We start from the raw sequence: 24,843 nt of genomic DNA on the forward strand, positions 1-24,843 counted from the left end.
GATTCTAAAACGTGACCATGCACAGCAGTTCTCTCACCTTAGTAAACAGACAACAGATTTCTGCTTTTTCCATTATTTGTCAGTATCGCGTCAGGAATCCTTGGAAGCAGTCCCTGAGGAGTTTGTAGACAGCGTGACGCAGGTGGTGATGGAGGCGCCGGTGTTGCTGCTGTCGTCCAAGATGGTGATAGACGAGTCGATGCTGGTCCGCTTACTGCTGGAGTCAGCCTCCGACCCCTTCACGTGCCACCCTCTTGTCCACGGCTCCTTCAGTCGTCTGCCCCACCTCCAGGCTGACATTCTGGCCTGGAAAAACACTCGCAGGGCTCTGCCACAATGAGTGTGCATTTACGTCAACTACAATATGATAATTTATGGCAACAATGACACGCAATTTCGGCAACAGAGATAGCTGCAGGAAATTTGATTAAGACCAAACCACACGGATGGAGAAGCGCCTCCAACTTTGCCGCTTCTGCATCGTGTGAGTTAAGGTTTCGTCATCATTATTTTTTTTTTTTTTTGAGATATATACAAAGAGTTGTTACATTCTTGTACAGCCACTAGTACGCGTAGCGTTTCGGGCAAGTCCTTAATCCTATGGTCCCTGGAATACGATCCCCTGCCGCGAAGAATCGTTTTTTCATCCAAGTACACATTTTACTGTTGCGTTAAACAGAGGCTACAGTTAAGAATTTGCGCCCAGTAAATCCTCCCCGGCCAGGATACGAACCCATGACATAGCGCTCGCGGAACGCCAGGCGAGTGTCTTACCACTACACCACGGAGACTGCAAATGATTATATGTTATATACTCACGCATTTTTTATACTGTAAATGTAATGACTTTAATCATTAAAACATGAAATGGACAACCCACAGATTACCTTATTTAACCTATTTAACACAAACTTATGAATATTCAAGTGAAGAAATGTGAAAAAGTATGTGTGAGAAGTATGATTTGATTTATGAAACTTGTGTCGTTGAATTGCTTCAAATGCAGGATAGACATAATTTCTTCTTAAAAAGATGTAATTCGGAATTCCTACTTTATTGTCCTAAACCAAAGCATTGTTCTGCATGTTGTTACAAAACTGTTAGAACTCAGGTCCCTGATTGATTGGTAGAGATTAACCCACACAAAAGGTGGCAAGGGAATTAATAACCCGTTTGGGTAGGTACGCTCTCTGAAGCCATTACCATTATCAATAGCAGATACTAATATGTCAATATCAATTGCTTATACTGGAGAGCTGTAGATGGATGGGATCTTCATGGTCGCTTGCAATTTATGGCCCGCAGGATGCAGTTTTGTGCAAAGCAACGCTTTATATCTGAACAGAGGAATCTCGGTTGCTCTGTTCATTATTTCATGGGGTGGCCGTGGACATATAAAACAAATACCTTTGCTTTGCAGATATTTGTTGAAATTGAATATTTATTGATGCAGTTTGAACTGCAGAAAGCCTATTGCCCAATACGAGGCACCTCCTATTTATAACCACCCAATCCCACTCATATACATTTCCAATCCATGTTTGAAACAATCGAGGGACCCCACCTCAACCAAGTTAAGCTGTAATTTTAGATGAAGAGTCCCAAAAACGTGACCAAAAACAAAATATTTTGACCTACATATCACACACAAGAAATCGTCGTCCCTTCACTTTCTAGTGTGTGGTCTGGTGGTCGTGTTGGTCGATTGGTTAAGGGATCCTGTACTCAAGCAGAGTGCTCTTAGCAGTAAGGGTTCGAGTCACTTTTGGGGTGTGAGTTTTCAGTTGCATATAGTCCTGGGACCATTCAAATTAAAGTCACCCATGACATAAATACTGTTAGATCTAGATGCTCTAGATATTTCATCTCATAGATGCTTTGCTTCCATTCTGTCTAAATTTGGTGGCCTATGTATAACTCCTAATATACTAATATTTGCTTTTTCGTTTAATTCTATCCAAATAGTTTCTGTGTTTGGCTCAGAATTGATTCCCTCTTTGAGACTACATTTCAAATTGTCCCTAACGTATATCGCTACTCCCCCTCCTCGTCTAATACATCTATCTGTGTGAAATAGTTTAAATCCATTTATTTGATATTCAGCTAATTGTTCTCAATTTTCTACATTCATCCACGTTTCGGTAAGCGCGATAATATCTATTTTTTTCTGTGCCGAAAAGAGCATTTTATTTCTTTATTTTATTTCTTAGACTTCTACAGTTAGTGTAATATACCCTAAGTGAGTTAAAAAAATAGAAGCTCATGGTATTTGTGGAACCAATTACCACGTAACTTGGTGGAGGTGGGGTCCCTTGATTGTTTCAAGCATGGGTTGGACATGTATATGGGTGGGATTGGGTGGTTATAAAGAGGAGCTGCCACGTATGGGCCAATGGTCCTTCTGCAGTTGCCTTTGTTCTTATGTTCTTATGTATTGGGGGTGCTATATTAAGTTGGATTAGGGCATGGCTATTCCAAAGGAAACAGAGAGTTAGTATAAATGGGGTTAAGTCAGATTGGGATAATGTCGTTAGTTGAGTACCTCAGGGCTCTGTCCTGGGACCTCTGTTGTTTATATTATATATAAATGATTTAGATTCAGGTTTGAGTAGCAACATCTGCAAATTTGCAGATGATACCAAAATCGGTAGGGAAATCAACACCAAAGAAGACTCACTATCACTTCAAGTTGCTCTAGATAGGGTTTTGAAATGGACAAAGGATTGGCAGATGCAGTTTAATGCTGATAAATGTAAAGTTCTGAGGTAAGGTAATGATGATAGGGTTACAAGATACGAGCTAGATGGTGTTGAGATTGCGAAGTCGAATTGTGAAAGGGATCTGGGAGTTATGATTAGTAAGAATATTAGTAAGAATTTAAAACAAAAGGATCAATGAATAAATGTTCGTAATAAGGAAAATCGGACACTTGGATTTATTAATCGCAGCGTTAGTAACAAGACACCTGGTGTGGTTCTCAAGCTATATCTTGCTCTAGTTAGGCCCCATTTAGATTATGCAGTTCAGTTTTGGTCGCCATATTATAGAATGGATATAAATTCACTTGAACGTGTCCAGCGTAGTATGACTAAGTTAATTCCCCAAATTAGAAATCTTTCATATGAAGAAAGATTAACAAAGCTTAAGTTGCATTCACTGGAAAGGCGAAGAGTTAGAGGTGACATGATAGAGGTTTACAAGTTGGTGAATGGACATAACAAAGGGGATATTAATAGGGTATTAAAAGTATCAACACAAGACAGAACACGAAACAATGGGTATAAATTGGATAAGTTTAGATTTAGGAAAGACTTGGGTAAATACTGGTTCAGTAACAGGGTTGTTGATTTTTGGAACCAATTACCGCGTAACGTGCTGTAGGTGGGGTCCCTCGATTGTTTCAAGCGCGGGTTGGACAAGTATATGAGTGGGATTGGGTGGTTATAAATAGGAGCTGCCTCGTATGGGCCAATAGGCCTTCTGCAGTTGCCTTTGTTCTTATGTTCTTAAGTTCGCACCCCTATACGCAGGTGTCTTTAGTAGCAAAGCTAACTACACACAGTGACACCACATGAATATTTAACTGTCACTCAACTGTCAACTTAACTGTCTTTAAAAGATTAAATTGCTTTAACCGAAATTGAACCATCGTCAAGCTGGTGTCCGTGCACCTCACTCAGGCCCTCACCTCTCCTCTACCCTCTACAACTATATATTACCTCATAGTTGTCTTGATCAGTACGGGAGACATCTCCCGTCACGCAGTGTGCAGTCGCACCTCCACAGATCTCCAGTATCATCTATTGATACTGAAAATGGCTCAAAAGGGCCACCACTTATGGGCTATTCATGCCCAAGCCACCTTTTGGGTGGCTTAATCTTCTCTCTCTCTCTCTCTCTCTCTCTCTCTTGATCAGTTATTCACCCTTGTGGTTGGGCATTAGAACATTTCTTTATTACTTGTCGGTTCTGAGACAATGGATACTATCAAATATTCTCCCATGGATCGCGATATTTCTTTTCCAAAACTCCCACAATTTCTCATATCTATGGTTTGGAACTTCCCTTCATTAAATGATCCATACGAAATTCTAAGAACATAAGAGCAGTAAAATTGTCAGGGGAAAATCTTCATAATTTTATTACGAATGAGAGAGGTTTAGTGAGTTTATTTGAGAGTAAAATCCAGCTTGGAGTTTTATGGATCTTAACTCTCTCCACGCATACGACGATGTTGGTTAGGATAACAGGACAATGGGAGGACGTTATCTGGGAAATTATTAATCTAGCAAATACCTGGGCGACAAACAACAACTTAAATTTTGCCTCACTCGAGTCTACTGCCTTGAAATCCTGGGTACTCGCCATGTTCTGCGACGATGAAGCCTGCCCCAACCCGCACCTGTGGCTGGAACTGCTGCATTTGATCGGGATGTGGCCAGAGACGTACCTTCAGGATGCCGCCTCGGGTATGCAGGCAGCTGCAGGGTTGGTCAACACTATTCACTACATAACTCTGGACCATCTGATGTCCGGTTACTTACATGCGAGTCTCTTTAATCCTCTCAAGAGTGTGTTAGATAGCCTTAATAAATGGGGACACCTAGATGGTGTCGCTGCTGCAGCTGTGGATTAGGTAAGGAAACTTAAGATTGGAACAGAGGCATACTTTTTCAACCATCTGGTCCACCTTTTAAAGCAAATGGTGGAGGCTACTCTAGCGGAATATCGAGCTGGAATAAACAAAATGTGCTCCTGTATTGAAGGGAATTTATGCACGTTCAACGAAATTTTGCATATCTATAATGATGTTGGTTGACACAACTCCCACAGCCTATGGGGTTCCCGGACATTCTCAAGTCGCTGCAGAGTTCCTGGTTACTCTCACAGACTCTGCAGTTACAGTGTGCTCTGCATTACAGCTCAAGGATAGTAAACGTTCCAAGTATTCCAAAGAACTCGTCGCTGATTTAGGTGATATTTACCAAAAAATATCTGTAGAGGAAAGATTTATATATGTTTTCCAGATTCTAAAACGTGACCATGCACAGCAGTTCTCTCACCTTAGTAAACAGACAACAGATTTCTGCTTTTTCCATTATTTGTCAGTATCGCGTCAGGAATCCTTGGAAGCAGTCCCTGAGGAGTTTGTAGACAGCGTGACGCAGGTGGTGATGGAGGCGCCGGTGTTGCTGCTGTCGTCCAAGATGGTGATAGACGAGTCGATGCTGGTCCGCTTACTGCTGGAGTCAGCCTCCGACCCCTTCACGTGCCACCCTCTTGTCCACGGCTCCTTCAGTCGTCTGCCCCACCTCCAGGCTGACATTCTGGCCTGGAAAAACACTCGCAGGGCTCTGCCACAATGAGTGTACATTTACGTCAACCACAATATGATAATTTATGGCAACAATGACACGCAATTTCGGCAACAGAGATAGCTGCAGGAAATTTGATTAAGACCAAACCACACGGATGGAGAAGCGCCTCCAACTTTGCCGCTTCTGCATCGTGTGAGTTAAGGTTTCGTCATCATTATTTTTTTTTTTTTTTGAGATATATACAAGAGTTGTTACATTCTTGTACAGCCACTAGTACGCGTAGCGTTTCGGGCAAGTCCTTAATCCTATGGTCCCTGGAATACGATCCCCTGCCGCGAAGAATCGTTTTTTCATCCAAGTACACATTTTACTGTTGCGTTAAACAGAGGCTACAGTTAAGAATTTGCGCCCAGTAAATCCTCCCCGGCCAGGATACGAACCCATGACATAGCGCTCGCGGAACGCCAGGCGAGTGTCTTACCACTACACCACGGAGACTGCAAATGATTATATGTTATATACTCACGCATTTTTTATACTGTAAATGTAATGACTTTAATCAATAAAACATGAAATGGACAACCCACAGATTACCTTATTTAACATATTTAACACAAACTTATGAATATTCAAGTGAAGAAATGTGAAAAAGTATGTGTGAGAAGTATGATTTGATTTATGAAACTTGTGTCGTTGAATTGCTTCAAATGCAGGATAGACATAATTTCTTCTTAAAAAGATGTAATTCGGAATTCCTACTTTATTGTCCTAAACCAAAGCATTGTTCTGCATGTTGTTACAAAACTGTTAGAACTCAGATTCCCTGATTGATTGGTAGAGATTAACCCACACAAAAGGTGGCAAGGGAATTAATAACCCGTTTGGGTAGGTACGCTCTCTGAAGCCATTACCATTATCAATAGCAGATACTAATATGTCAATATCAATTGCTTATACTGGAGAGCTGTAGATGGATGGGATCTTCATGGTCGCTTGCAATTTATGGCCCGCAGGATGCAGTTTTGTGCAAAGCAACGCTTTATATCTGAACAGAGGAATCTCGGTTGCTCTGTTCATTATTTCATGGGGTGGCCGTGGACATATAAAACAAATACCTTTTCTTTGCAGATATTTGTTGAAATTGAATATTTATTGATGCAGTTTGAACTGCAGAAAGCCTATTGCCCAATACGAGGCACCTCCTATTTATAACCACCCAATCCCACTCATATACATTTCCAATCCATGTTTGAAACAATCGAGGGACCCCACCTCAACCAAGTTAAGCTGTAATTTTAGATGAAGAGTCCCAAAAACGTGACCAAAAACAAAATATTTTGACCTACATATCACACACAAGAAATCGTCGTCCCTTCACTTTCTAGTGTGTGGTCTGGTGGTCGTGTTGGTCGATTGGTTAAGGGATCCTGTACTCAAGCAGAGTGCTCTTAGCAGTAAGGGTTCGAGTCACTTTTGGGGTGTGAGTTTTCAGTTGCATATAGTCCTGGGACCATTCAAATTAAAGTCACCCATGACATAAATACTGTTAGATCTAGATGCTCTAGATATTTCATCTCATAGATGCTTTGCTTCCATTCTGTCTAAATTTGGTGGCCTATGTATAACTCCTAATATACTAATATTTGCTTTTTCGTTTAATTCTATCCAAATAGTTTCTGTGTTTGGCTCAGAATTGATTCCCTCTTTGAGACTACATTTCAAATTGTCCCTAACGTATATCGCTACTCCCCCTCCTCGTCTAATACATCTATCTGTGTGAAATAGTTTAAATCCATTTATTTGATATTCAGCTAATTGTTCTCAATTTTCTACATTCATCCACGTTTCGGTAAGCGCGATAATATCTATTTTTTTCTGTGCCGAAAAGAGCATTTTATTTCTTTATTTTATTTCTTAGACTTCTACAGTTAGTGTAATATACCCTAAGTGAGTTAAAAAAATAGAAGCTCATGGTATTTGTGGAACCAATTACCACGTAACTTGGTGGAGGTGGGGTCCCTTGATTGTTTCAAGCATGGGTTGGACATGTATATGGGTGGGATTGGGTGGTTATAAAGAGGAGCTGCCACGTATGGGCCAATGGTCCTTCTGCAGTTGCCTTTGTTCTTATGTTCTTATGTATTGGGGGTGCTATATTAAGTTGGATTAGGGCATGGCTATTCCAAAGGAAACAGAGAGTTAGTATAAATGGGGTTAAGTCAGATTGGGATAATGTCGTTAGTTGAGTACCTCAGGGCTCTGTCCTGGGACCTCTGTTGTTTATATTATATATAAATGATTTAGATTCAGGTTTGAGTAGCAACATCTGCAAATTTGCAGATGATACCAAAATCGGTAGGGAAATCAACACCAAAGAAGACTCACTATCACTTCAAGTTGCTCTAGATAGGGTTTTGAAATGGACAAAGGATTGGCAGATGCAGTTTAATGCTGATAAATGTAAAGTTCTGAGGTAAGGTAATGATGATAGGGTTACAAGATACGAGCTAGATGGTGTTGAGATTGCGAAGTCGAATTGTGAAAGGGATCTGGGAGTTATGATTAGTAAGAATTTAAAACAAAAGGATCAATGAATAAATGTTCGTAATAAGGAAAATCGGACACTTGGATTTATTAATCGCAGCGTTAGTAACAAGACACCTGGTGTGGTTCTCAAGCTATATCTTGCTCTAGTTAGGCCCCATTTAGATTATGCAGTTCAGTTTTGGTCGCCATATTATAGAATGGATATAAATTCACTTGAACGTGTCCAGCGTAGTATGACTAAGTTAATTCCCCAAATTAGAAATCTTTCATATGAAGAAAGATTAACAAAGCTTAAGTTGCATTCACTGGAAAGGCGAAGAGTTAGAGGTGACATGATAGAGGTTTACAAGTTGGTGAATGGACATAACAAAGGGGATATTAATAGGGTATTAAAAGTATCAACACAAGACAGAACACGAAACAATGGGTATAAATTGGATAAGTTTAGATTTAGGAAAGACTTGGGTAAATACTGGTTCAGTAACAGGGTTGTTGATTTTTGGAACCAATTACCGCGTAACGTGCTGTAGGTGGGGTCCCTCGATTGTTTCAAGCGCGGGTTGGACAAGTATATGAGTGGGATTGGGTGGTTATAAATAGGAGCTGCCTCGTATGGGCCAATAGGCCTTCTGCAGTTGCCTTTGTTCTTATGTTCTTAAGTTCGCACCCCTATACGCAGGTGTCTTTAGTAGCAAAGCTAACTACACACAGTGACACCACATGAATATTTAACTGTCACTCAACTGTCAACTTAACTGTCTTTAAAAGATTAAATTGCTTTAACCGAAATTGAACCATCGTCAAGCTGGTGTCCGTGCACCTCACTCAGGCCCTCACCTCTCCTCTACCCTCTACAACTATATATTACCTCATAGTTGTCTTGATCAGTACGGGAGACATCTCCCGTCACGCAGTGTGCAGTCGCACCTCCACAGATCTCCAGTATCATCTATTGATACTGAAAATGGCTCAAAAGGGCCACCACTTATGGGCTATTCATGCCCAAGCCACCTTTTTGGTGGCTTGAATCTTCTCTCTCTCTCTCTCTCTCTCTCTCTCTCTTGATCAGTTATTCACCCTTGTGGTTGGGCATTAGAACATTTCTTTATTACTTGTCGGTTCTGAGACAATGGATACTATCAAATATTCTCCCATGGATCGCGATATTTCTTTTCCAAAACTCCCACAATTTCTCATATCTATGGTTTGGAACTTCCCTTCATTAAATGATCCATACGAAATTCTAAGAACATAAGAGCAGTAAAATTGTCAGGGGAAAATCTTCATAATTTTATTACGAATGAGAGAGGTTTAGTGAGTTTATTTGAGAGTAAAATCCAGCTTTGAGTTTTATGGATCTTAACTCTCTCCACGCATACGACGATGTTGGTTAGGATAACAGGACAATGGGAGGACGTTATCTGGGAAATTATTAATCTAGCAAATACCTGGGCGACAAACAACAACTTAAATTTTGCCTCACTCGAGTCTACTGCCTTGAAATCCTGGGTACTCGCCATGTTCTGCGACGATGAAGCCTGCCCCAACCCGCACCTGTGGCTGGAACTGCTGCATTTGATCGGGATGTGGCCAGAGACGTACCTTCAGGATGCCGCCTCGGGTATGCAGGCAGCTGCAGGGTTGGTCAACACTATTCACTACATAACTCTGGACCATCTGATGTCCGGTTACTTACATGCGAGTCTCTTTAATCCTCTCAAGAGTGTGTTAGATAGCCTTAATAAATGGGGACACCTAGATGGTGTCGCTGCTGCAGCTGTGGATTAGGTAAGGAAACTTAAGATTGGAACAGAGGCATACTTTTTCAACCATCTGGTCCACCTTTTAAAGCAAATGGTGGAGGCTACTCTAGCGGAATATCGAGCTGGAATAAACAAAATGTGCTCCTGTATTGAAGGGAATTTATGCACGTTCAACGAAATTTTGCATATCTATAAGATGTTGGTTGACACAACTCCCACAGCCTATGGGGTTCCCGGACATTCTCAAGTCGCTGCAGAGTTCCTGGTTACTCTCACAGACTCTGCATTACAGCTCAAGGATAGTAAACGTTCCAAGTATTCCAAAGAACTCGTCGCTGATTTAGGTGATATTTACCAAAAAATATCTGTAGAGGAAAGATTTATATATGTTTTCCAGATTCTAAAACGTGACCATGCACAGCAGTTCTCTCACCTTAGTAAACAGACAACAGATTTCTGCTTTTTCCATTATTTGTCAGTATCGCGTCAGGAATCCTTGGAAGCAGTCCCTGAGGAGTTTGTAGACAGCGTGACGCAGGTGGTGATGGAGGCGCCGGTGTTGCTGCTGTCGTCCAAGATGGTGATAGACGAGTCGATGCTGGTCCGCTTACTGCTGGAGTCAGCCTCCGACCCCTTCACGTGCCACCCTCTTGTCCACGGCTCCTTCAGTCGTCTGCCCCACCTCCAGGCTGACATTCTGGCCTGGAAAAACACTCGCAGGGCTCTGCCACAATGAGTGTACATTTACGTCAACCACAATATGATAATTTATGGCAACAATGACACGCAATTTCGGCAACAGAGATAGCTGCAGGAAATTTGATTAAGACCAAACCACACGGATGGAGAAGCGCCTCCAACTTTGCCGCTTCTGCATCGTGTGAGTTAAGGTTTCGTCATCATTATTTTTTTTTTTTTTGAGATATATACAAGAGTTGTTACATTCTTGTACAGCCACTAGTACGCGTAGCGTTTCGGGCAAGTCCTTAATCCTATGGTCCCTGGAATACGATCCCCTGCCGCGAAGAATCGTTTTTTCATCCAAGTACACATTTTACTGTTGCGTTAAACAGAGGCTACAGTTAAGAATTTGCGCCCAGTAAATCCTCCCCGGCCAGGATACGAACCCATGACATAGCGCTCGCGGAACGCCAGGCGAGTGTCTTACCACTACACCACGGAGACTGCAAATGATTATATGTTATATACTCACGCATTTTTTATACTGTAAATGTAATGACTTTAATCAATAAAACATGAAATGGACAACCCACAGATTACCTTATTTAACCTATTTAACACAAACTTATGAATATTCAAGTGAAGAAATGTGAAAAAGTATGTGTGAGAAGTATGATTTGATTTATGAAACTTGTGTCGTTGAATTGCTTCAAATGCAGGATAGACATAATTTCTTCTTAAAAAGATGTAATTCGGAATTCCTACTTTATTGTCCTAAACCAAAGCATTGTTCTGCATGTTGTTACAAAACTGTTAGAACTCAGATCCCTGATTGATTGGTAGAGATTAACCCACACAAAAGGTGGCAAGGGAATTAATAACCCGTTTGGGTAGGTACGCTCTCTGAAGCCATTACCATTATCAATAGCAGATACTAATATGTCAATATCAATTGCTTATACTGGAGAGCTGTAGATGGATGGGATCTTCATGGTCGCTTGCAATTTATGGCCCGCAGGATGCAGTTTTGTGCAAAGCAACGCTTTATATCTGAACAGAGGAATCTCGGTTGCTCTGTTCATTATTTCATGGGGTGGCCGTGGACATATAAAACAAATACCTTTGCTTTGCAGATATTTGTTGAAATTGAATATTTATTGATGCAGTTTGAACTGCAGAAAGCCTATTGCCCAATACGAGGCACCTCCTATTTATAACCACCCAATCCCACTCATATACATTTCCAATCCATGTTTGAAACAATCGAGGGACCCCACCTCAACCAAGTTAAGCTGTAATTTTAGATGAAGAGTCCCAAAAACGTGACCAAAAACAAAATATTTTGACCTACATATCACACACAAGAAATCGTCGTCCCTTCACTTTCTAGTGTGTGGTCTGGTGGTCGTGTTGGTCGATTGGTTAAGGGATCCTGTACTCAAGCAGAGTGCTCTTAGCAGTAAGGGTTCGAGTCACTTTTGGGGTGTGAGTTTTCAGTTGCATATAGTCCTGGGACCATTCAAATTAAAGTCACCCATGACATAAATACTGTTAGATCTAGATGCTCTAGATATTTCATCTCATAGATGCTTTGCTTCCATTCTGTCTAAATTTGGTGGCCTATGTATAACTCCTAATATACTAATATTTGCTTTTTCGTTTAATTCTATCCAAATAGTTTCTGTGTTTGGCTCAGAATTGATTACCTCTTTGAGACTACATTTCAAATTGTCCCTAACGTATATCGCTACTCCCCCTCCTCGTCTAATACATCTATCTGTGTGAAATAGTTTAAATCCATTTATTTGATATTCAGCTAATTGTTCTCAATTTTCTACATTCATCCACGTTTCGGTAAGCGCGATAATATCTATTTTTTTCTGTGCCGAAAAGAGCATTTTATTTCTTTATTTTATTTCTTAGACTTCTACAGTTAGTGTAATATACCCTAAGTGAGTTAAAAAAATAGAACATAAGAACAAAGGTAACTGCAGAAGGCCTATTGGCCCATACGAGGCAGCTCCTATTCTATAACCACCCAATCCCACTCATATACTTGTCCAACCCGTGCTTGAAACAATCGAGGGACCCCACCTCCACAATGTTACGCGGCAATTGGTTCCACAAATCAACAACCCTGTTACTGAACCAGTATTTACCCAAGTCTTTCCTAAATCTAAACTTATCCAATTTATACCCATTGTTTCGTGTTCTGTCCTGTGTTGATACTTTTAATACCCTACCAATATCCCCCCGGTTATGTCCATTCATCCATTTGTAAACCTCTATCATGTCACCCCTAACTCTTCGCCTTTCCAGTGAATGCAACTTAAGCTTTGTTAATCTTTCTTCATATGAAAGATTTCTAATTTGGGGAATTAACTTAGTCATCCTACGCTGGACACGTTCAAGTGAATTTATATCCATTCTATAATATGGCGACCAAAACTGAACTGCATAATCTAAATGGGGCCTAACTAGAGCAAGATATAGCTTGAGAACCACACCAGGTGTCTTGTTACTAACGCTGCGATTAATAAATCCAAGTGTCCGATTTGCCTTATGACGAACATTTATGCATTGATCCTTTTGTTTTAAATTCTTACTAATCATAACTCCCAGATCCCTTTCGCAATCCGACTTCGCAATCACAACACCATCTAGCTCGTATCTTGTAACTCTATCATCATTACCTAACCTCAGAATTTTACATTTATCAGCATTAAACTGCATCTGCCAATCCTTTGACCATTTCAAAACCCTATCTAGATCAACTTGAAGTGATAGTGAGTCCTCCTCCGAATTAATTTCCCTACCGATTTTCGTATCATCGGCAAATTTGCAAATGTTGCTACTCAAACCTGAATCTAAATCATTTATATATATTATAAACAACAGAGGTCCCAGGACAGAGCCTTGAGGCACTCCACTTACAACATTTTCCCACTCTGACTTGATTCCATTTATACTAACTCTCTGTTTCCTTTGGTATAGCCATGCCCTAATCCAGCTTTATATAGCACCCCCAATACCATGAGACTCTATCTTTTTAATCAGTCTTTCATGTGGCACTGTATCAAAAGCTTTGCTAAAGTCAAGGTATACAACATCGCAATCCTTACCACTATCAACTGCCTCAACAATGCTAGAATAAAAAGATAACAAATTTGTTAAACATGAATGGCCATTTATAAAACCATGTTGCGACTCAATTATTAATTTATGTTTTTCAAGATGAAGACGAATTTTATTTGCTCTTATAGATTCGAGTAACTTTCCCACAATAGACGTTAGGCTAATTGGTCGATAGTTAGACGCAAGTGATCTATCTCCTTTCTTAAAAACTGGTATCACATTAGCAACTTTCCAAAACTCTGGCACTCTGCCTGACTCTATTGATTTATTAAATATGGTTGACAGTGGGTCACAAAGCTCCTCTTTGCATTCTTTAAGCACCCTGGCAAACACTTCATCCGGCCCTGGGGATTTGTTTGGTTTGAGTTTTACTATTTGTTTAAGAACATCCTCCCTGGTATCTGCTAAACTCGTCAACCTGTCCTCGTCCCCACCCACATAGACTTGTTCGGCTGAAGGCATATTGTTAAGTTCCTCTTTAGTAAATACAGATACAAAATATTTATTAAAAATACTACTCATCTCTTCATCACTATCTGTTATTTGACCTGTCTCAGTTTTTAATGGACCTATCCTTTCCCTAGTCTTAGTATGATATAACTGAAAAAACCCTTTAGGATTTGTCTTTGCTTGCCCTGCTATGCGAACTTCATAGTTTCTTTTTGCTTTCCTTATCTCTTTTTTAACATTTCTAACCAGTTGTACGAATTCCTGTTCTAAAGTGACCTCCCCATTTTTAATTCTTTTGTACCAAGCTCTCTTTTTACCTATAAGGTTTTTCAAATTCTTTGTTATCCACTTTGGGTCATTAGTATTCGATCTATTCAATTTGTATGGTATACTACGTTCCTGTGCTTTGTTTAGAATATTCTTAAATAAGTTATATATTGAATCCACATCGAAATCCCCATTTAAGTCACCTATCACTGGGTTCATGTCTCGCTCCAAGACCGGCCCACACCCCATACCCAAGACTTTCCAATCAATTTGACCCAAAAAATTTCTTAGGCTATTAAAATCAGCTTTTCGAAAATCTGGCACTTTAACAGAATTTTCTCCTACTGGTCTATTCCATTCTATGCTAAATCTGATTTCTTTGTGATCACTGCTCCCTTGCTCACTCCCTATTTCGATGTCATTAATTTGCGTTTCCCTGTTAGTTAACACTAAATCTAAAATATTATTTTCCCGTGTTGGTTCCTTAATGTGTTGCGTAAGAAAGCAATCGTCAATTAATTCTAGAAAATCTTCTGCTTCACTATTCCCTGTTTTGTTCAACCAGTTTATTCCGCTAAAATTAAAGTCACCCATGACATAAATACTGTTAGATCTAGATGCTCTAGATATTTCATCCCATAGATGCTTTGCTTCCATTCTGTCTAAATTTGGTGGCCTATATATTACTCCTATTATAATATTATTAGCTTTTTCGTTTAATTCAATCCAAATAGTTTCTGTGTGTGGCTCTGTTTTGATTCCCTCTTTGAGACTACATTTCAAATTGTCCCTAACATATATGGCTACTCCACCTCCTCGTCTAATATATCTATCTGTGTGAAATAGTTTAAATCCATATATTTGATATTCAGCTAATAGTTCTCTATTTTCTACATTCATCCACGTTTCGGTAAGTGCAATAATATCTATTTTTTCTGTGCAGACAAGAGCATTTAATTCGTTAATTTTATTTCTTAGACTTCTACTGTTAGTGTAATATACCCTAAGTGAATTGTTATTTTGCGGACCTTCTCTTTCCCTGATCGTTTTGCCAATTCCTTTCTCCCACAAACACATACTTTTATTACCTCCTTCCTCCAAATCAATTCCCATACCTCTATCTACTAACAGTTTAAACCCAAACAAACACCTCTAACCACTTCTTCTAACGAGTTCGCAACAGCAACAACCCCAGCTCTCGATAGATGCACCCCATCACGAGCATACATTTTATTTCTTCCATAGAAGTGTTCCCAGTTGTCTATGAAAGATATTGCATTTGATTTGCAATATCTTTCCAGCCGGCAATTGACACCAAGTGCCCTCGATATCCATTCATTTCCCACTCCCTTTCTTGGAAGAATGCCACATATGATCGGGATTCCTCCCTTGCTCCTAACTAACTCTATGGCTGTTTTATACCTCTGAATCAGTTCCTCACTCCTAACTCGACCAACATCATTTCCTCCCACGCTAATGCAAATAATGGGATTGTTCCCATTACCAGCCATAATATCATTCATGTTGTTTATAATATCACCAATGCCAGCTCCGGGATAGCAAACCCTTAACCTGTTCCCCCTATCTCTAGCACAAAACGTTCTATCCAAATACCTTATCTGGGAATCTCCCACAACTAATGTTTGCTTAGGTACTTCCTTTACTTTCTGAGGGGCCTGCGCTTCCTTTCTCTTCGTTGCTTTCCCTTTTGCGCGATCCACAGTCTCTCCACAGCACTCGTCCTCCAAAACGTCAAATGAATTTGAAGTTGCTATGGCGTTTGAAGGCGGCTTTATCAAAGTCTTCTTAAGGCCCCTGTCTTTCGCAACTCTCCAAGACGAGGTCCCTTTACTGCTGGTCTCCTCCTTCGTTACTTCTCGTTGTTTTTTAAGCTGACGCACCTCCTCCCGCAGAGAGTCCAACTCTGTCCTCAGGGCTCCCACTAGAGTCACCAGGTCCTTCACTACAACTTCCATATTGCTATGATAATATAACAACACTCAGGAGCTCCGGTTAACACAACCTCTCACTGTGACTTCACCTGACCGACTGGTATTTGTGGTATTTGAAGCTCATGGTATTTGTGGAACCAATTACCACGTAACTTGGTGGAGGTGGGGTCCCTTGATTGTTTCAAGCATGGGTTGGACATGTATATGGGTGGGATTGGGTGGTTATAAAGAGGAGCTGCCACGTATGGGCCAATGGTCCTTCTGCAGTTGCCTTTGTTCTTATGTTCTTATGTATTGGGGGTGCTATATTAAGTTGGATTAGGGCATGGCTATTCCAAAGGAAACAGAGAGTTAGTATAAATGGGGTTAAGTCAGATTGGGATAATGTCGTTAGTTGAGTACCTCAGGGCTCTGTCCTGGGACCTCTGTTGTTTATATTATATATAAATGATTTAGATTCAGGTTTGAGTAGCAACATCTGCAAATTTGCAGATGATACCAAAATCGGTAGGGAAATCAACACCAAAGAAGACTCACTATCACTTCAAGTTGCTCTAGATAGGGTTTTGAAATGGACAAAGGATTGGCAGATGCAGTTTAATGCTGATAAATGTAAAGTTCTGAGGTAAGGTAATGATGATAGGGTTACAAGATACGAGCTAGATGGTGTTGAGATTGCGAAGTCGAATTGTGAAAGGGATCTGGGAGTTATGATTAGTAAGAATTTAAAACAAAAGGATCAATGAATAAATGTTCGTAATAAGGAAAATCGGACACTTGGATTTATTAATCGCAGCGTTAGTAACAAGACACCTGGTGTGGTTCTCAAGCTATATCTTGCTCTAGTTAGGCCCCATTTAGATTATGCAGTTCAGTTTTGGTCGCCATATTATAGAATGGATATAAATTCACTTGAACGTGTCCAGCGTAGTATGACTAAGTTAATTCCCCAAATTAGAAATCTTTCATATGAAGAAAGATTAACAAAGCTTAAGTTGCATTCACTGGAAAGGCGAAGAGTTAGGGGTGACATGATAGAGGTTTACAAGTGGGTGAATGGACATAACAAAGGGGATATTAATAGGGTATTAAAAGTATCAACACAAGACAGAACACGAAACAATGGGTATAAATTGGATAAGTTTAGATTTAGGAAAGACTTGGGTAAATACTGGTTCAGTAACAGGGTTGTTGATTTTTGGAACCAATTACCGCGTAACGTGCTGTAGGTGGGGTCCCTCGATTGTTTCAAGCGCGGGTTGGACAAGTATATGAGTGGGATTGGGTGGTTATAAATAGGAGCTGCCTCGTATGGGCCAATAGGCCTTCTGCAGTTGCCTTTGTTCTTATGTTCTTAAGTTCGCACCCCTATACGCAGGTGTCTTTAGTAGCAAAGCTAACTACACACAGTGACACCACATGAATATTTAACTGTCACTCAACTGTCAACTTAACTGTCTTTAAAAGATTAAATTGCTTTAACCGAAATTGAACCATCGTCAAGCTGGTGTCCGTGCACCTCACTCAGGCCCTCACCTCTCCTCTACCCTCTACAACTATATATTACCTCATAGTTGTCTTGATCAGTACGGGAGACATCTCCCGTCACGCAGTGTGCAGTCGCACCTCCACAGATCTCCAGTATCATCTATTGATACTGAAAATGGCTCAAAAGGGCCACCACTTATGGGCTATTCATGCCCAAGCCACCTTTTTGGTGGCTTAATCTTCTCTCTCTCTCTCTCTCTCTCTCTCTCTCTCTCTCTCTCTCTCTCTCTCTCTTGATCAGTTATTCACCCTTGTGGTTGGGCATTAGAACATTTCTTTATTACTTGTCGGTTCTGAGACAATGGATACTATCAAATATTCTCCCATGGATCGCGATATTTCTTTTCCAAAACTCCCACAATTTCTCATATCTATGGTTTGGAACTTCCCTTCATTAAATGATCCATACGAAATTCTAAGAACATAAGAGCAGTAAAATTGTCAGGGGAAAATCTTCATAATTTTATTACGAATGAGAGAGGTTTAGTGAGTTTATTTGAGAGTAAAATCCAGCTTGGAGTTTTATGGATCTTAACTCTCTCCACGCATACGACGATGTTGGTTAGGATAACAGGACAATGGGAGGACGTTATCTGGGAAATTATTAATCTAGCAAATACCTGGGCGACAAACAACAACTTAAATTTTGCCTCACTCGAGTCTACTGCCTTGAAATCCTGGGTACTCGCCATGTTCTGCGACGATGAAGCCTGCCCCAACCCGCACCTGTGGCTGGAACTGCTGCATTTGATCGGGATGTGGCCAGAGACGTACCTTCAGGATGCCGCCTCGGGTATGCAGGCAGCTGCAGGGTTGGTCAACACTATTCACTACATAACTCTGGACCATCTGATGTCCGGTTACTTACATGCGAGTCTCTTTAATCCTCTCAAGAGTGTGTTAGATAGCCTTAATAAATGGGGACACCTAGATGGTGTCGCTGCTGCAGCTGTGGATTAGGTAAGGAAACTTAAGATTGGAACAGAGGCATACTTTTTCAACCATCTGGTCCACCTTTTAAAGCAAATGGTGGAGGCTACTCTAGCGGAATATCGAGCTGGAATAAACAAAATGTGCTCCTGTATTGAAGGGAATTTATGCACGTTCAACGAAATTTTGCATATCTATAAGATGTTGGTTGACACAACTCCCACAGCCTATGGGGTTCCCGGACATGCTCAAGTCGCTGCAGAGTTCCTGGTTACTCTCACAGACTCTGCAGTTACAGTGTGCTCTGCATTACAGCTCAAGGATAGTAAACGTTCCAAGTATTCCAAAGAACTCGTCGCTGATTTAGGTGATATTTACCAAAAAATATATGTAGAGGAAAGATTTATATATGTTTTCCAGATTCTAAAACGTGACCATGCACAGCAGTTCTCTCACCTTAGTAAACAGACAACAGATTTCTGCTTTTTCCATTATTTGTCAGTATCGCGTCAGGAATCCTTGGAAGCAGTCCCTGAGGAGTTTGTAGACAGCGTGACGCAGGTGGTGATGGAGGCGCCGGTGTTGCTGCTGTCGTCCAAGATGGTGATAGACGAGTCGATGCTGGTCCGCTTACTGCTGGAGTCAGCCTCCGACCCCTTCACGTGCCACCCTCTTGTCCACGGCTCCTTCAGTCGTCTGCCCACCTCCAGGCTGACATTCTGGCCTGGAAAAACACTCGCAGGGCTCTGCCACAATGAGTGTACATTTACGTCAACCACAATATGATAATTTATGGCAACAATGACACGCAATTTCGGCAACAGAGATAGCTGCAGGAAATTTGATTAAGACCAAACCACACGGATGGAGAAGCGCCTCCAACTTTGCCGCTTTTGCATCGTGTGAGTTTAAGGTTTCGTCATCATTATTTTTTTTTTTTTTGAGATATATACAAGAGTTGTTACATTCTTGTACAGCCACTAGTACGCGTAGCGTTTCGGGCAAGTCCTTAATCCTATGGTCCCTGGAATACGATCCCCTGCCGCGAAGAAATCGTTTTTTCATCCAAGTACACATTTTACTGTTGCGTTAAACAGAGGCTACAGTTAAGAATTTGCGCCCAGTAAATCCTCCCCGGCCAGGATACGAACCCATGACATAGCGCTCGCGGAAACGCCAGGCGAGTGTCTTACCACTACACCACGGAGACTGCAAATGATTATATGTTATATACTCACGCATTTTTTATACTGTAAATGTAATGACTTTAATCAATAAAACATGAAATGGACAACCCACAGATTACCTTATTTAACCTATTTAACACAAACTTATGAATATTCAAGTGAAGAAATGTGAAAAAGTATGTGTGAGAAGTATGATTTGATTTATGAAACTTGTGTCGTTGAATTGCTTCAAATGCAGGATAGACATAATTTCTTCTTAAAAAGATGTAATTCGGAATTCCTACTTTATTGTCCTAAAACCAAAGCATTGTTCTGCATGTTGTTACAAAACTGTTAGAACTCAGATTCCTGATTGATTGGTAGAGATTAACCCACACAAAAGGTGGCAAGGGAATTAATAACCCGTTTGGGTAGGTACGCTCTCTGAAGCCATTACCATTATCAATAGCTGATACTAATATGTCATATCAATTGCTTATACTGGAGAGCTGTAGATGGATGGGATCTTCATGGTCGCTTGCAATTTATGGCCCGCAGGATGCAGTTTTGTGCAAAGCAACGCTTTATATCTGAACAGAGGAATCTCGGTTGCTCTGTTCATTATTTCATGGGGTGGCCGTGGACATATAAAACAAATACCTTTTCTTTGCAGATATTTGTTGAAATTGAATATTTATTGATGCAGTTTGAACTGCAGAAAGCCTATTGCCCAATACGAGGCACCTCCTATTTATAACCACCCAATCCCACTCATATACATTTCCAATCCATGTTTGAAACAATCGAGGGACCCCACCTCAACCAAGTTAAGCTGTAATTTTGGATGAAGAGTCCCAAAAACGTGACCAAAAACAAAATATTTTGACCTACATATCACACACAAGAAATCGTCGTCCCTTCACTTTCTAGTGTGTGGTCTGGTGTTCGTGTTGGTCGATTGGTTAAGGGATCCTGTACTCAAGCAGAGTGCTCTTAGCAGTAAGGGTTCGAGTCACTTTTGGGGTGTGAGTTTTCAGTTGCATATAGTCCTGGGACCATTCAAATTAAAGTCACCCATGACATAAATACTGTTAGATCTAGATGCTCTAGATATTTCATCTCATAGATGCTTTGCTTCCATTCTGTCTAAATTTGGTGGCCTATGTATAACTCCTAATATACTAATATTTGCTTTTTCGTTTAATTCTATCCAAATAGTTTCTGTGTTTGGCTCAGAATTGATTCCCTCTTTGAGACTACATTTCAAATTGTCCCTAACGTATATCGCTACTCCCCCTCCTCGTCTAATACATCTATCTGTGTGAAATAGTTTAAATCCATTTATTTGATATTCAGCTAATTGTTCTCAATTTTCTACATTCATCCACGTTTCGGTAAGCGCGATAATATCTATTTTTTTCTGTGCCGAAAAGAGCATTTAATTTCTTTATTTTATTTCTTAGACTTCTACAGTTAGTGTAATATACCCTAAGTGAGTTAAAAAAATAGAAGCTCATGGTATTTGTGGAACCAATTACCACGTAACTTGGTGGAGGTGGGGTCCCTTGATTGTTTCAAGCATGGGGTTGGACATGTATATGAGTGGGATTGGGTGGTTATAAAGAGGAGCTGCCACGTATGGGCCAATGGTCCTTCTGCAGTTGCCTTTGTTCTATGTTCTTATGTATTGGGGGTGCTATATTAAGTTGGAATAGGGCATGGCTATTCCAAGGAAACAGAGAGTTTAGTATAAATGGGGTTAAGTCAGATTGGGATAATGTCGTTAGTTGAGTACCTCAGGGCTCTGTCCTGGGGACCTCTGTTGTTTATATTATATATAAATGATTTAGGATTCAGGTTTGAGTAGCAACATCTGCAAATTTGCAGATGATACCAAAATCGGTAGGGAAATCAACACCAAAGAAGACTCACTATCACTTCAAGTTGCTCTAGATAGGGTTTTGAAGTGGACAAGGATTGGCAGATGCAGTTTAATGCTGATAAATGTAAAGTTTCTGAGGTAAGGTATGATGATAGGGTTACATAGTACGAGCTAGATGGTGTTGAGATTGCGAAGTCGAATTGTGAAAGGGGATCTGGGAGTTATGATTAGTAAGAATTTAAAACAAAAGGAATCAATGAATAAATGTTCGTAATAAGGAAAATCGGACACTTGGATTTATTAATCGCAGCGTTAGTAACAAGACACCTGGTGTGGTTCTCAAGCTATATCTTGCTCTAGTTAGGCCCATTTAGATTATGCAGTTCAGTTTTTGGTCGCCATATTATAGAATGGATATAAATTCACTTGAACGTGTCCAGCGTAGTATGACTAAGTTAATTCCCCAAATTAGAAATCTTTCATATGAAGAAAGATTAACAAAGCTTAAGTTGCATTCACTGAAAAGGCGAAGAGTTAGGGGTGACATGATAGAGGTTTACAAGTGGGTGAATGGACATAACAAAGGGGATATTAATAGGTATTAAAAGTATCAACACAAGACAGAACACGAAACAATGGGTATAAATTGGATAAGTTTAGATTTAGGAAAGACTTGGGTAAATACTGGTTCAGTAAACAGGGTTGTTGATTTTTGGAACCAATTACCGCGTAACGTGCTGTAGGTGGGGTCCCTCGATTGTTTCAAGCGCGGGTTGGACAAGTATATGAGTGGGATTGGGTGGTTATAAATAGGAGCTGCCTCGTATGGGCCAATAGGCCTTCTGCCGTTGCCTTTGTTCTTATGTTCTTAAGTTCGCACCCCTATACGCAGGTGTCTTTAGTAGCAAAGCTAACTAACACACAGTGACACCACATGAATATTTAACTGTCACTCTAAAAGATTTAAATTGCTTTAATCGAAATTGAACCATCGTCAAGCTGGTGTCCGTGCACCTCACTCAGGCCCTCACCTCTCCTCTACCCTCTACAACTATATATTACCTCATAGTTGTCTTGATCAGTACGGGAGACATCTCCCGTCACGCAGTGTGCAGTCGCACCTCCACAGATCTCTAGTATCATCTATTGATACTGAAAATGGCTCAAAAGGGCCACCACTTATGGGCTATTCATGCCCAAGCCACCTTTTTGGTGGCTTAATCTTCTCTCTCTCTCTCCTCTCTCTCTCTCTCTCTCTCTTGATCAGTTATTCACCCTTGTGGTTGGGCATTAGAACATTTCTTTATTACTTGTCGGTTCTGAGACAATGGATACTATCAAATATTCTCCCATGGATCGCGATATTTCTTTTCCAAAACTCCCACAATTTCTCATATCTATGGTTTGGAACTTCCCTTCATTAAATGATCCATACGAAATTCTAAGAACATAAGAGCAGTAAAATTGTCAGGGGAAAATCTTCATAATTTATTACGAATGAGAGAGGTTTAGTGAGTTTATTTGAGAGTAAAATCCAGCTTGGAGTTTTATGGATCTTAACTCTCTCCACGCATACGACGATGTTTGGTTAGGATACAGGACAATGGGAGGACGTTATCTGGGAAATTATTAATCTAGCAAATACCTGGGCGACAAACAACAACTTAAATTTTGCCTCACTCGAGTCTACTGCCTTGAAATCCTGGGTACTCGCCATGTTCTGCGACGATGAAGCCTGCCCCAACCCGCACCTGTGGCTGGAACTGCTGCATTTGATCGGGATGTGGCCAGAGACGTACCTTCAGGATGCCGCCTCGTGGTATGCAGGCAGCTGCAGGGTTGGTCAACACTATTCACTACATAACTCTGGACCATCTGATGTCCGGTTACTTACATGCGAGTCTCTTTAATCCTCTCAAGAGTGTGTTAGATAGCCTTAATAAATGGGGACACCTAGATGGTGTCGCTGCTGCAGCTGTGGATTAGGTAAGGAAACTTAAGATTGGAACAGAGGCATACTTTTTCAACCATCTGGTCCACCTTTTAAAGCAAATGGTGGAGGCTACTCTAGCGGAATATCGAGCTGGAATAAACAAAATGTGCTCCTGTATTGAAGGGAATTTATGCACGTTCAACGAAATTTTGCATATCTATAAGATGTTGGTTGACACAACTCCCACAGCCTATGGGGTTCCCGGACATTCTCAAGTCGCTGCAGAGTTCCTGGTTACTCTCACAGACTCTGCATTACAGCTCAAGGATAGTAAACGTTCCAAGTATTCCAAAGAACTCGTCGCTGATTTAGGTGATATTTACCAAAAAATATCTGTAGAGGAAAGATTTATATATGTTTTCCAGATTCTAAAACGTGACCATGCACAGCAGTTCTCTCACCTTAGTAAACAGACAACAGATTTCTGCTTTTTCCATTATTTGTCAGTATCGCGTCAGGAATCCTTGGAAGCAGTCCCTGAGGAGTTTGTAGACAGCGTGACGCAGGTGGTGATGGAGGCGCCGGTGTTGCTGCTGTCGTCCAAGATGGTGATAGACGAGTCGATGCTGGTCCGCTTACTGCTGGAGTCAGCCTCCGACCCCTTCACGTGCCACCCTCTTGTCCACGGCTCCTTCAGTCGTCTGCCCCACCTCCAGGCTGACATTCTGGCCTGGAAAAACACTCGCAGGGCTCTGCCACAATGAGTGTACATTTACGTCAACCACAATATGATAATTTATGGCAACAATGACACGCAATTTCGGCAACAGAGATAGCTGCAGGAAATTTGATTAAGACCAAACCACACGGATGGAGAAGCGCCTCCAACTTTGCCGCTTCTGCATCGTGTGAGTTAAGGTTTCGTCATCATTATTTTTTTTTTTTTGAGATATATACAAGAGTTGTTACATTCTTGTACAGCCACTAGTACGCGTAGCGTTTCGGGCAAGTCCTTAATCCTATGGTCCCTGGAATACGATCCCCTGCCGCGAAGAATCGTTTTTTCATCCAAGTACACATTTTACTGTTGCGTTAAACAGAGGCTACAGTTAAGAATTTGCGCCCAGTAAATCCTCCCCGGCCAGGATACGAACCCATGACATAGCGCTCGCGGAACGCCAGGCGAGTGTCTTACCACTACACCACGGAGACTGCAAATGATTATATGTTATATACTCACGCATTTTTTATACTGTAAATGTAATGACTTT

The 24,843-nt window shown here is 40.8% G+C and overlaps 2 protein-coding genes across 2 annotated transcripts; both read left to right on the plus strand.

Annotated features, from left to right (window-relative positions):
* Positions 1-9,824: 9,824 nt before the first annotated feature.
* Positions 9,825-10,364, plus strand: LOC138361336 (ubiquitin conjugation factor E4 A-like). Its single transcript, XM_069320703.1, has one exon. It carries the CDS (start codon positions 9,825-9,827, stop codon positions 10,362-10,364), a length of 540 nt encoding a protein of 179 aa, XP_069176804.1.
* Positions 10,365-23,796: 13,432 nt separating this feature from the next.
* Positions 23,797-24,336, plus strand: LOC138361337 (ubiquitin conjugation factor E4 A-like). Its single transcript, XM_069320704.1, has one exon. The coding sequence runs from the start codon at positions 23,797-23,799 to the stop codon at positions 24,334-24,336; it is 540 nt and encodes a 179-aa protein (XP_069176805.1).
* Positions 24,337-24,843: the final 507 nt, after the last annotated feature.

The sequence above is a fragment of the Procambarus clarkii genome, unplaced genomic scaffold, assembly GCF_040958095.1.
Source record: "Procambarus clarkii isolate CNS0578487 unplaced genomic scaffold, FALCON_Pclarkii_2.0 HiC_scaffold_315, whole genome shotgun sequence".
Lineage (NCBI taxonomy): Eukaryota > Metazoa > Arthropoda > Malacostraca > Decapoda > Cambaridae > Procambarus > Procambarus clarkii.